Here is an 11,009-nt window from a genome sequence, read left to right on the forward strand (position 1 = left end):
TAGTGTAAAGAAATATAGAAAACAATATATACAATCAACAGTCCGTAGAATGGATGGTAGCTTAGTAGACGTGCCTTGCTTTTCGGTTATACGAGTCCTCTTAATCTAGGCACATTCCTTCAACGTACAGATACCAACGGAGCCTTCTTCATTGCATTAGACCTGACTTTGTCGTTGAAAGAAGAAACTCTCTAGAGGTGCTTTAGAAATGCTACCAGCACTCTATATCCCTACTCGACGACGACCTCGTTCCAATCTTGGGTTCTTTCAAGATCGACTCCGAGGCTTTCCTCCATACTCCATATCAGCAATTGCAACGTATTCAAGCAGATCTAGGTATTTCTAGAGTAATTAAGAATTCACGATGGCCTGGCTCATGTAAGTCACATACGTAGCCAAAAGTGAGAGCAAGATTGGCCTGCCGTGAAGACTACTATGTAGAGTGACTCTTTGCTGCTGCAAACGCGCGGCACACACCTTGAAGCTTATTAACTGTTGCGAAGGGAGGAACTGCGCTGTGCTGTGGTGCCGATGGAACCTAAGCGCCAATAATAACCTACTCCCACTCCCGTCCTCACACCGCCGAGCCTGACAAGACGAGCAGAGAAACCGCAACCAAAACATGCCAGGAGCTCCCCCGAGCCAAAAACAAAGTTCCAAGTTACTACTACAAGCGCGTCAACACGCAGTAGCGTTTGAAGGCAGCAAACTACACCGACTCGCAAGATTCAAAACCTAAAGCCAATTTGTCACACAGCAGACGTCACGGTGCAAATAGCGGACATCGACACCGTCGCGCAACCCCTGCCCCTGCCCCCAAGTGCAAGTGCCTCTACTGCTGCTGTAGTCTGCACGCTTGCGCTCCGCTGCGCTTGCGAACCGTCGCAATTTTTGTACGAGGAAAACGTGGAGCTCTGGTGCTTCGTGTTTGCCTAAGGTACCCTTTGCACAATGAACTTTCCAGCTCCGCCATCCTTTCACGACCCGCTGCTCTACCCACCAACTCCCATCTCAACATCGCCATCGACGCCCCTGTCTTTGGGCCTAACGGGCATCCCGCGTCTCCAGCAACCCCCACCGACTCGCGAACAGTTGCTGGCTGCCCATCCCCAGCAGCAGCAACAGCAGCAACAGCAGCAACAGCAGCAACAGCAGCAACAGCAGCAACAGCAGCAGCAGCAGCAGCAGCAGCAGCAACAACAGTTCCAGATACAGCAGCAGCTCCATCTTCAACAGCAGCTCCACCAACAACAACAACTCCAAGCACAACCCCAACAGCAACAGCAGCAACAGCAACAGCAGCAACAGCAACAGCAGCAACAGCAACAGCTGATCGTCATGAACGGCATCAACGGCGGCAACATGCCCGCCGCAATGGTTGGCCTTCCGACGCCTGCTGGTCACCAAGCCGAGCTGAACTATATATACGGTATGGTCGAGGAGCTGAGCCGCCAGCTTGCCCAAAACCAGCGAGCCTTAGAAGATGTCGTGGTCGGCGTCGGTCGCGTGCGCGGTCGCGCGAGGGCACAGTCGCTCGGAAACGAGGAGCTGATTAATGCCTCAGCCGACGAGATTAAATGTACAACAGCTACATTCTCCTTACCATAACTGAAAACTACGATACTAACGCATACTCTACAGCCCAGGAGCCCAACCTAGACCTCCTCGTTTCCGCCCTTACCGAAGCGCTCGAGAAGGTCAGGTTCAGCCGCGATGCCAACGCGGCCCTGCTCTCGCAGTATGCGACAGTAGTATCAACGATGCTTAAGCAGTTCCACGACTACAAGGCGCGGTACGTGGCCGACGTGGCAGCTTGGCACCGCAGTTATCGCGCGCAGCTGGCCGAGGCGCGCGCAGAGAACAGCCGGCTACGCGAGCAGATATGGGAAATGCAGGCCCACGCCGGCGCCGCCAACGAGACAGTGCGCTGCTTTCGTGCCAAGTACGATGAGGATGTCAGCCGCTGGGAACGCCGTGTCGATGCCCGCGCGGCTCGGCAGGAGCTGCGGTTCTGGAAACGCATGGCTATGCCCCATCTGCCCGGCGACGATCCATACTGGAGTGACGACGACGACCTCATCGACCCAGCTGAGAAGGTCCGGCTCGAGGATATTAAGAGGACCATGGCTGAGCAACAGCTGGCTGCCGCCGCCGCCGCCGCCCAAGAGCTGGCCGAACTTGGTATCGACCACGAAGGCCCGGGAGACATACAGCAACAGCATCCCCCGCCGCCAGTTCAGCCCGCGCCACCTGTTCCACAGGGCTTTGCTGCTGGTGGCGTGCCCATGCAGCGAGACGACGGAGGGGTCATGACGGCGCCTGTTCCGCCACCGCGACCATCTAGTGCCGCCAGCAGCACTGGGTCGACAGGGGGGCAGTGAATCAAGGCCTCCCCTTATGATAGGGCCAGATGGCCTGTGTTTAAATAACAAGTGACCTTGACTGTAGACTTATGCGTCCAGACGCATCCTTGTATGCGTTGATGTATGCATCCTAGCACGTCAAAACTCGGTGCCTACAGTCTGCTGTACCTTGATCAGAGCCGACCGGCCCTTGATTTATCAAACAAATACCCTAGATTGTATTACAGAAAGAAAAAAAAACCCAAAAGTCCCAACAACCCGCCGCCCTCGAAAAACAGGTCGCCAGGCCGGGTAGGTTAGATAGGCTGAGTGCCTATCCCGTAAAATAACACTAAACCAGAAAGTTGGAGTAGTAAAAAATGTACAATTCGTTCCGCCAAGACACACCGATAATATCCATTTATCCCGGCAAAGAGCGAGCCGTAAAGGGGCATTGATTACCTTACTTACCTATCCCACAGCCCATACATACCAAGCAGCCAGCTCCCATTTTTAATCCCCCAAAAGTGCAACAAAAGACCCAGTATCACAGGAAAATAAGAGAATCCACGCCAGAAAGAATTTGCCGTCAGTACCCGCTCTGCTCCTCCCTAATGTCGGACTTGCCGGCGGTCTCGCCGGCCTCCTTGATGGCCTGGTCGTCGCCGCGGAGCTTGGCAAAGTACTCCTTGATGTCCTCTGCACTGATGGCCTGGCCGCTCTCGGCGAACTGTTGGAAGAAGGGCTTGAGCTTGTCTTTGAGGTGGTTGTAAGCCATGACGCCCTCGATGGCGCGGACGCGGTCGACGTTCTTGAGAGCGCTCTCGCCGCGGTCAAGCAGGCTGCCGCCGCTGCCGAGAGTCGAGCCGCCGCCGCCGTTGGTCGACCCGTCGCCCGACACGGGCGGCTCGTACGTCTCCTCCTCGTCGAGCAGCTGCGGGTGCGGCGCCAGCTGCGGGAAGCACGACGGGCACCGGCACAGCCTGTCGCGGAACCCTTCTTGGAAGAAGAGCGAGAACTGGCCCGTGGGAGCCGGTGGTAGGGCGGTGAGCTTGCATGCGGGCGAAGGTGGTGTCCCAGGCATATCGACTTCAGTCTCGGAAGGGACCGGGGACGTCTCGGTGGTCCCGGCCTCGCTCTTTTGCCGCTTGGAGGCCTGCGAGTCTAGGGCCATTGCGTCGTCGACGTCGTTGTCATCGTCGTCGGCTTTCCGCTTCTTAGAGTTGTCGCCGTCAGCCGACGATGTCGAGGCGGGCTGCTGCTCTGCGGCGCCGTCATCTTTCTTGTAGAAGACGGGCGGTAGAAACCCCGGGGTGCCAGCGTATCGCCTGATCCAAGGAGCCGAGTCGACGCACTTATAGCATAGGAAGCCCTCAAACTCGTCATCCGCCGGAAAGCCTGGCGGCGGCGGCGGGTCATCGTCATCCTCTTCATCTTCTGCTGGCTCTTCAATATGGCCATTCTGGAGTGGTACGGTGGCTGCTGTCGCGTCGGCGTCTTCTGAAATGGTAGCAAGCGTGCCGGGCGCGGCTGCGTCCTTGGGCTCGGTCTTCACTTCGTCCTTTACTTTAGGCGTAGCCATCTTCTCGAACCACTTGGGTCCCAAGCCGACCAGACAGCCTGGGTGCCACCAGTCCTCGCCACAGCCGCCCGTATCGTGCGTTTTAAGCCCGAGACATTGGAACATGGTACCCTTCTGCTGAAACGGGTCATAGTCGCACTCACAGCCGCAGAAGCGGTTTCGGAAGTTTTGACTGTACTTGTTGTTTGGGTCGGGCGACTCCGAGTGGACGCCACCCTTGGTGTTGGTGGCAGGGTTCAAGCGCAGCGCGCAGGGGCTCGTGTCGGGGAAGCGCGTTGTACCGCAATCGCAAGTGAAGTTGCGCTTGTTGAATATCTCGACCAGCGTGTGTTCGCCATGGCACTGGACCGAGCAGGCATAGCAGACGCCGGCGGCCTCGTAGGCATCGCCGGGGTTCGCAGGAGGCGGGCAGCAGGTAAGACAGGCGAAAACGGTCTGGCGGAGGGGACCTAGAGGTTTCGTGCAGCTCTCGATACTCTGTGGTGGCGCGTCAGTCGGCGACTACCGATGGTAGAGAGTATTTAGAGAGAGAAAGGGTGTCGCACATAGGGCAATGCTTCGCGCGCATCCGACTCGAGCTGCATTTGATCGCGGATGAAGCTGACGATTAGGGCGATAAATTTAGAACTGAGTCCCTTCTGACTGTATAGACTTAAGCCCGGAGATGGGGCGAGAATGGGCAGCACGGCTTACTCGGCGGCTGTCTGGGATGTTTCCGACTTCTGCGAGAAGCTGTCGCTGCGCGCCTTGGTGGGCGCATCGGTGCTGCCATTGCCTACTGCAGCGGGCTCGTTTGCTGTGGGAGAGGCCATCGCAATTGTAGCCTCGCGCTGTATCTAAGATGTATGATTGAGCTTGTTGTTATTCCGTGATAGCTTCTTGACTGTAAAATACGCCGGGAGGAAATGGTGAGGAGGATGAATGTGAGTTTGCGTGTTATCTGTGGATTGTTCTTCGGAGACGAATGTAATCCGGCGCTGTGAGACGGTGAGCTTCAGCGCGTGTAAATCGCATTGGCAGTGACCGGCTGCCGACCAGTGACGATCGTACACCCCGGCAACCTCTTTACGCGAAACTCTCCTTTGGGACTAGTGGGGTCACGTCGACGCGTTTTCTTTAATCAGCGACGCGAAACTTGGAAGCGCCAGCGGCAAGGCAAGGCAAGTGCACAACGGCGCCCCCCTGCCATTTATGTCAGTTCAGGCAGGGCATTTTTCATTTCCCTTCCGCGATCTCGACTGGAGCCCCCTCCACTCCTCTCCTTTCGCACCGCACCGCACCGCACTCCGACTTTCTGTCGTTTTGATCCCCCAGCTAAGAGATTTAGTTTGGAAAGCAAAAAAAGAGTTAATCTGCCTCGATTCTTGCAAACATGAGGTTTGTAGAAGCCAACCCCGCTCCCATTTGAATTTGATGTCTACTTTTCTCGGCGCACTCTGCTGACCAGCCTGTCTAGTTCCCCGCTTCGCGACAATATGGCTTCGGCCAACAGGGGCATCACACCAGGCCGGGCAAACCGCAAGCGTGCTCGCACTAACGGTGATGACGCCACGTCGTCGGTCGCCGCCGCCTCGAGCCCCATGATGCCCTCGTCCCCTCCCGCCTTCCCCATCGCCCATGGCGGCGACGAGGATGACGAAATCGAGGAAGATGTCGAGCTCCAGGACGACCTGGACGACCTTGACGAGCTGGCCGAAGATGACGTTGACCTCTTCCGCGAGGGCTTCGAGCGCGATTATGTAGAGAGGACCGAGAATGATGTCTACGAAGGCATCGACATTGACGACGACGGAGACTATGTCGCCTTGGACCCGCGTGACAGGCGCCGTCTTGAGGCGCAGCTGGATCGCAGAGACCGGGAGGTGGCTCGGAGAAAGAACTTGCCCGCCATGTTTCTAGAGGGCGAAGAGGACGACCGCGACATTGACCTCACGTCCCGGCCCCGCCGCCATAGGCACCGCCTCTACGATGAGGACCCCGACGAGGACATGGATGGCGACATCATGGACGAGGAGCTCTCGCTCGAGGCCCTGCACGACGTCAAGGCTTCCAGCTTGACCGAGTGGGTATCCCAGCCCCCAGTCCAGCGCACCATCAAGCGCGAGTTTAAGGCTTTCCTCACCGAATACACCGACGACAGCGGCTCGTCTGTTTACGGAAACCGCATCCGAACGCTGGGTGAAATCAATGCCGAGTCGCTCGAAGTCTCGTATGAGCACCTCTCCACCTCCAAGGCTATCTTGGCTTACTTCCTCGCCAATGCCCCGTCCGAGATGCTGAAGCTCTTCGACGAGGTCGCCATGGAGGTTGTCTTGCTGCATTACCCTGACTACGAGCGTATTCACTCCGAGATCCACATTAGGATCTTTGACCTTCCTGTTCACTACACCCTCCGCCAGCTTCGCCAGTCGCATCTCAACTGCCTGGTGCGCGTCAGCGGCGTCGTGACACGGAGAACCGGCGTCTTCCCGCAGCTCAAGTATGTTAAGTTTGACTGCACCAAGTGCGGCGTCACCCTCGGCCCTTTCCAGCAGGAGTCCAACGTCGAAGTTAAGATCACGTATTGCCAGAGCTGCCAGTCCCGCGGCCCCTTTACCCTCAACTCGGAGAAGACTGTCTACCGCAACTACCAGAAGCTTACTCTACAGGAGTCTCCCGGCACTGTCCCTGCAGGTCGCCTCCCCCGCCACCGCGAGGTGATTCTGCTCTGGGATCTCATTGATAAGGCTAAGCCGGGCGAGGAGATTGAGGTCACGGGCATCTACCAAAACAACTACGACGCTCAGCTCAACAACCGCAATGGCTTCCCCGTCTTTGCCACCATCCTCGAAGCCAACAACGTTGTCAAGTCTCACGACCAGCTCGCCGGCTTCCGCATGACAGAAGAGGACGAGCACGAGATCCGCCGGCTCTCCAAAGACCCGCAGATCGTTGACAAAATTATCAACTCGATTGCCCCGAGTATCTACGGGCATACCGACATTAAGACGGCCGTCGCGCTGTCGCTGTTTGGCGGCGTGGCCAAGACAACCAAGGGCGCCCACCACATTCGCGGTGACATCAATGTGCTGCTGCTGGGTGACCCGGGTACGGCCAAGTCGCAGGTTCTCAAGTACGTTGAGAAGACGGCGCACCGCGCCGTATTCGCCACTGGCCAGGGTGCCAGCGCCGTCGGTCTCACGGCTAGTGTCCGTCGAGACCCGCTGACGAGCGAGTGGACGCTCGAAGGCGGCGCGCTGGTGCTGGCCGACAAGGGCACCTGCCTGATTGACGAGTTTGACAAGATGAATGACAAGGATCGTACCTCGATCCACGAGGCCATGGAGCAGCAGACCATCTCCATCTCCAAGGCGGGTATCGTGACGACGCTGCAGGCCCGCTGCGGCATCATCGCCGCAGCCAACCCGATCGGCGGCCGCTACAACTCGACCATCCCCTTCTCGGCTAACGTGGAGCTGACGGAGCCCATTCTGTCTCGTTTTGATATCCTCTGCGTCGTCCGCGATACGGTCGAGCCTGCCGAGGACGAGCGCCTCGCACGCTTCATCGTCGGTTCCCACAGCCGAAGCCATCCCCTGACCAACACGCAGGCGACAGCCGCTGGCCAGTCGATGGAGATGGAACAGCCCGAGTCCGGCCAGCCCGACACACAGGCTACTTCCACCTCACCACCGACTAAAGAGGGCGAAATCCCCCAGGAGCTGCTGCGCAAGTACATCCTATACGCGCGCGAGCGGTGCAGTCCCAAGCTGTACCACATGGACGAAGACAAGGTTGCCCGGCTGTTTGCCGACATGCGCCGCGAGAGTCTTGCCACGGGTGCCTACCCCATCACGGTGCGTTCCTCTTTTCCCCCTTTCTCTCGCTTTCTTCCTTCGCGTGTATAGTTTTTGGACGTTAACAGTCGCAATCCAGGTCCGCCATCTCGAAGCCATCATCCGCATCAGCGAAGCCTTCTGCCGCATGCGTCTGTCGGAGTACTGCTCGGCCCACGACATGGACCGCGCTATCGCCGTCACGGTCGAGAGCTTTGTCGGCAGCCAAAAGGTCAGCTGCAAAAAGGCCCTCGCCCGCGCCTTTGCCAAGTACACCCTCGCTCGGCCCGGGGCTGGTGCCGGGAAGCGCGCTGCTGGCGCTCGCGCGGGCAGCGGCAGGTCTACAGCTGTAGGGGCGTAAGCTTGGCGAAGGAGATAACTGCGCTGGGTTTGTAATGGGTTTGGGGGTATGTCACGAGGCGTTTCGAGGGTCTTTGGTTCTGGGTAGCATGCTTCTGTTTGTCTGATGAATTTTAAGTCATAAATTTGGTACATTAGTTGGCGTGGGCTGGTGTGTGGGGGCTGAGGGGAAGCAAACATGTGTCATGTCAGTTCGTATGTGGTTCAAGGACGAGTTTTTTCTCTCATCTTTACTGTTGCTGGATACATGGGATGAACGTAGATAGGTAAGGTAAATAACTATTTACCTTGTGGCTGAGTCGAGTAATGATAGATGTTTGATACATTATTTGTTTCTGTTATATATTTTATAACGAGGCTTTGTCCCAGATGGGTTCGCAAGTTCCTATTCCCTCTTTCTCTCTCTCTCTCTCTCTCTCTCTCTCTCTCTCTCTCTCTCTCTTTCTTACGCGGACGGTACAAGACGTGGGAGTTTTCCGGCCTCCAATTAGAAAAGCTCTCATCAGGGGCTTGTTTTAATTTTTTTTTGTTTCTGAAATATCGGGAGGGGGTATAAACTGGAGGGGAAATGGGAGAAACAACAACGAAAATAGCCGGGTGTAATTACCTACTGGAAAATCCCTGCCTCGGGCAGCACTGTCCAGGACGAGAGTGGAAAGACAATACCTAAATATCGAGACGCAGCACTTCACGGGGGGTTGTTTTTGCTCGGGGTGTACAATCTCTCGTCTACTGAAAACGAGGCAAGTAGTGGAATCTCTATTACAACCCACCTACTACGTACCTCGGCTCCGATTTGAGCAAGCGACTGTCTCCCTCCATATCTACGTTATCCAGATAGACAAGTCGGGAAGTCGTCTACGAAGTCCAGAAAGTATAATCCGAAATCGTTCTCGGGTGTCACAGAGAGAGATAGAGAGACAGAGAGTCTTTCTCACTCCTAATGTCTACCAATACCACCTACCTACCTGGTCAGTAGCAACGGGACGACGACACGGCTCTCTCCCTCTCCTTTTTTCGCATGTGTCTGCCTGTCTGTCTGTCTGTCAGCCTCCAACCCTGAATTCCAATTATTTCTCTCGGGGGCGTAATCCCCGCGGCCCCGAGCCGCCTCTCCCTTCTTCCTCCATGTAAAAGGAGGAGAACGATGCCCGCAGGGAGGCGGAAGCAGAACTGCGTGTCATGGGGATTTGTTTCTCCAGACAGACAGATCGGAGACGCCGGCAACGGTTGGTTCGTTGTTTAGTTGGCTGGGCCGGGGCCGCGGGAGAGACATGCTACTGTGTACGAATGAACGAACGAACGCAGGTAAGTGTGTGTGTGTGTGTGTGTTTGTGTGTAGACGGGGAGGATATGGGGAGAGGGACCATTACGCATCTGCTTCATGTACGGGAGCTTTGTCCCTCAAGGTCATGTAGCAAGCCACAGAGATCAAGCAGGTAGGTACTTAGCAACACGAGCCATGCGGTGGTGCTTTCCTTCGGGTTAGGAGTGAATACAGAGCAGCCAGGCTCTTTCTTCTTATCTTTCTTCGTCCGCCACCAAGCCCAGCACTGAGAGGGTGTCGTAACGAGAGAATAGACAGGAGAAGACAGATAGACAGACAGATAGCAAGACAAAGCTGCACGGCATTTTCTCAGCTGAAACAGTGAGGGAGATTCTTTCTCGTAACGAGAACCCGCCTGCCTGATCTAGATATGCATGCTGCCGCCGCCGCCGCCGTCGCATACGCATTGCGAAAAAGAAAAAGAGGGAGAAAAAAGGGGGGCTCGAGCTAGACACAGTACGGCACGGGGACACGCCCGGCGGCCGGGCGCCTGCCGCGTTGATGTTGGTCACACGGGCAGGTCTTGTGCGAAGAAATCCGGGGAGGAGAGGGGGAGGTTCCTACATTCGCTTATCCCTCTCTGTACATACCGACCTATGGGAGAGGTCGATCCGGGCACATCCAGCCCATGGGAAGCCGAGAGGTTGGTTGGGGTGGATCTGGGGAAGGTTTGTCCATTTGCTACCCTTTGTCTTACCTGTCATGTCTCAACTTGTAGACCCTGGAGGGGGCCTCGCGGCTTCACGCCTACAGCTGTTCCATAGTAGGTAGGTACGGCAAGACAAGGAGGTACCCAGTGTTCTCAACTCGTCAACTCCTAATACCATTCCACAACCCAGCCAGCCGGCTGTGACTTTCCTGATCTCCTCTCTAAAGACGAGATCACAATGTCGGAATATGAGCCGTGAGAAGAGGGGGGGTTAGCTATGACCCGGGTTATACAATGAGCGAGGTGAAAGGCAAGGGAGAGAGAAGTACGAGCAGTCAAGAAATCCAAGACACTGCAGGCGTTTGTACAGCTGTCCGCCGATCAAACAGACCTTCTCTCCACATTGTGACAGCATATGCAGACCCCGCTGCGTAACACTGCCAACGAGAAGAGCGAGATGCTGTCATAGGACGCGCTCGATGAAGCCCGAGGTTGAAACAACGACCCTTTTCTCGTTCTCTCCACCAAGAACAAGTTCTAGACCCCAGGTATTGTTTCTGCGAGTCGAGAAAGCAAAGAACAATGTCTAACTTCCTTTGGCTTTGTCTCAGCTCTCTTCGTTCGGGATCCTCACTCCGTAACATGTAAAAGGGGTGAGTGGCTGGCTGAAGGGCTCGCTGGAACCACGTACGGCTAGTGCCAAGATATAGACGTCACTTGTGACTGTGTATGTTGTCACCGGCGAGGACCCGACAAGCCCCGCAGACAGCCGTGGTGCGCAGTGTGTCCCTTTGCCCAAACCCCGAAGTTGGTCGGGGTGCGGGCGTCGGGGCTGCGGGTTCCGGGATGCGAGGCGAGGGCTCCGGGGGCACCACAGCTGCTACAATCCCAAGGCTGAACTTCAACCGATATCCGCCCCGCTTTTCCTTGGTCC

The 11,009-nt window shown here is 56.3% G+C and overlaps 4 protein-coding genes across 4 annotated transcripts; 2 read left to right on the plus strand and 2 right to left on the minus strand.

Moving 5' to 3' along the window:
• Nucleotides 1-559: 559 nt before the first annotated feature.
• B0T26DRAFT_692494 (uncharacterized protein) lies at nt 560-1,181 on the minus strand. The gene has a single exon (XM_060441163.1). It carries the CDS (start codon nt 1,022-1,024, stop codon nt 833-835), a length of 192 nt encoding a protein of 63 aa, XP_060299819.1. The 5' UTR covers nt 1,025-1,181; the 3' UTR covers nt 560-832.
• A 157-nt stretch (nt 1,182-1,338) lies between these two features.
• On the plus strand, nt 1,339-2,156 carry B0T26DRAFT_611277 (uncharacterized protein; the record flags this gene model as incomplete). Its single annotated transcript, XM_060435902.1, has 2 exons — nt 1,339-1,579; nt 1,642-2,156. Coding segments are annotated over 2 exons (756 nt in total), but the record flags the coding sequence as incomplete, so codon positions are not given.
• Nucleotides 2,157-2,931: 775 nt separating this feature from the next.
• Nucleotides 2,932-4,736, minus strand: B0T26DRAFT_639035 (uncharacterized protein; the record flags this gene model as incomplete). The annotated part of the gene is made up of 3 exons (XM_060437101.1): nt 2,932-4,401; nt 4,470-4,524; nt 4,618-4,736. 3 exons carry the CDS (start codon nt 4,734-4,736, stop codon nt 2,932-2,934), a joined length of 1,644 nt encoding a protein of 547 aa, XP_060299821.1.
• Nucleotides 4,737-5,074: 338 nt separating this feature from the next.
• B0T26DRAFT_692502 (MCM2/3/5 family-domain-containing protein) lies at nt 5,075-8,477 on the plus strand. The gene is made up of 3 exons (XM_060441164.1): nt 5,075-5,301; nt 5,381-7,760; nt 7,840-8,477. The coding sequence occupies exons 1-3, from the start codon at nt 5,297-5,299 to the stop codon at nt 8,098-8,100; spliced, it is 2,646 nt and encodes an 881-aa protein (XP_060299822.1). The 5' UTR covers nt 5,075-5,296; the 3' UTR covers nt 8,101-8,477.
• The last annotated feature ends 2,532 nt before the right edge of the window (nt 8,478-11,009 follow it).

Source organism: Lasiosphaeria miniovina (genome assembly GCF_030549165.1).
Source record: "Lasiosphaeria miniovina strain SMH2392-1A chromosome Unknown B0T26scaffold_2, whole genome shotgun sequence".
In the NCBI taxonomy this organism is placed as follows: domain Eukaryota; kingdom Fungi; phylum Ascomycota; class Sordariomycetes; order Sordariales; family Lasiosphaeriaceae; genus Lasiosphaeria; species Lasiosphaeria miniovina.

Excerpts from the sequence above, each read along its gene's own strand:
- B0T26DRAFT_692494 (XM_060441163.1), bottom strand. The coding sequence starts at position 1,024 with ATGGCGATGTTGAGATGGGAGTTGGTGGGTAGAGCAGCGGGTCGTGAA.
- B0T26DRAFT_692502 (XM_060441164.1), top strand. Across the intron at positions 7,761-7,839 it reads CGGGTGCCTACCCCATCACG|GTCCGCCATCTCGAAGCCAT; the intron begins GTGCGTTCCTCT and ends GTCGCAATCCAG.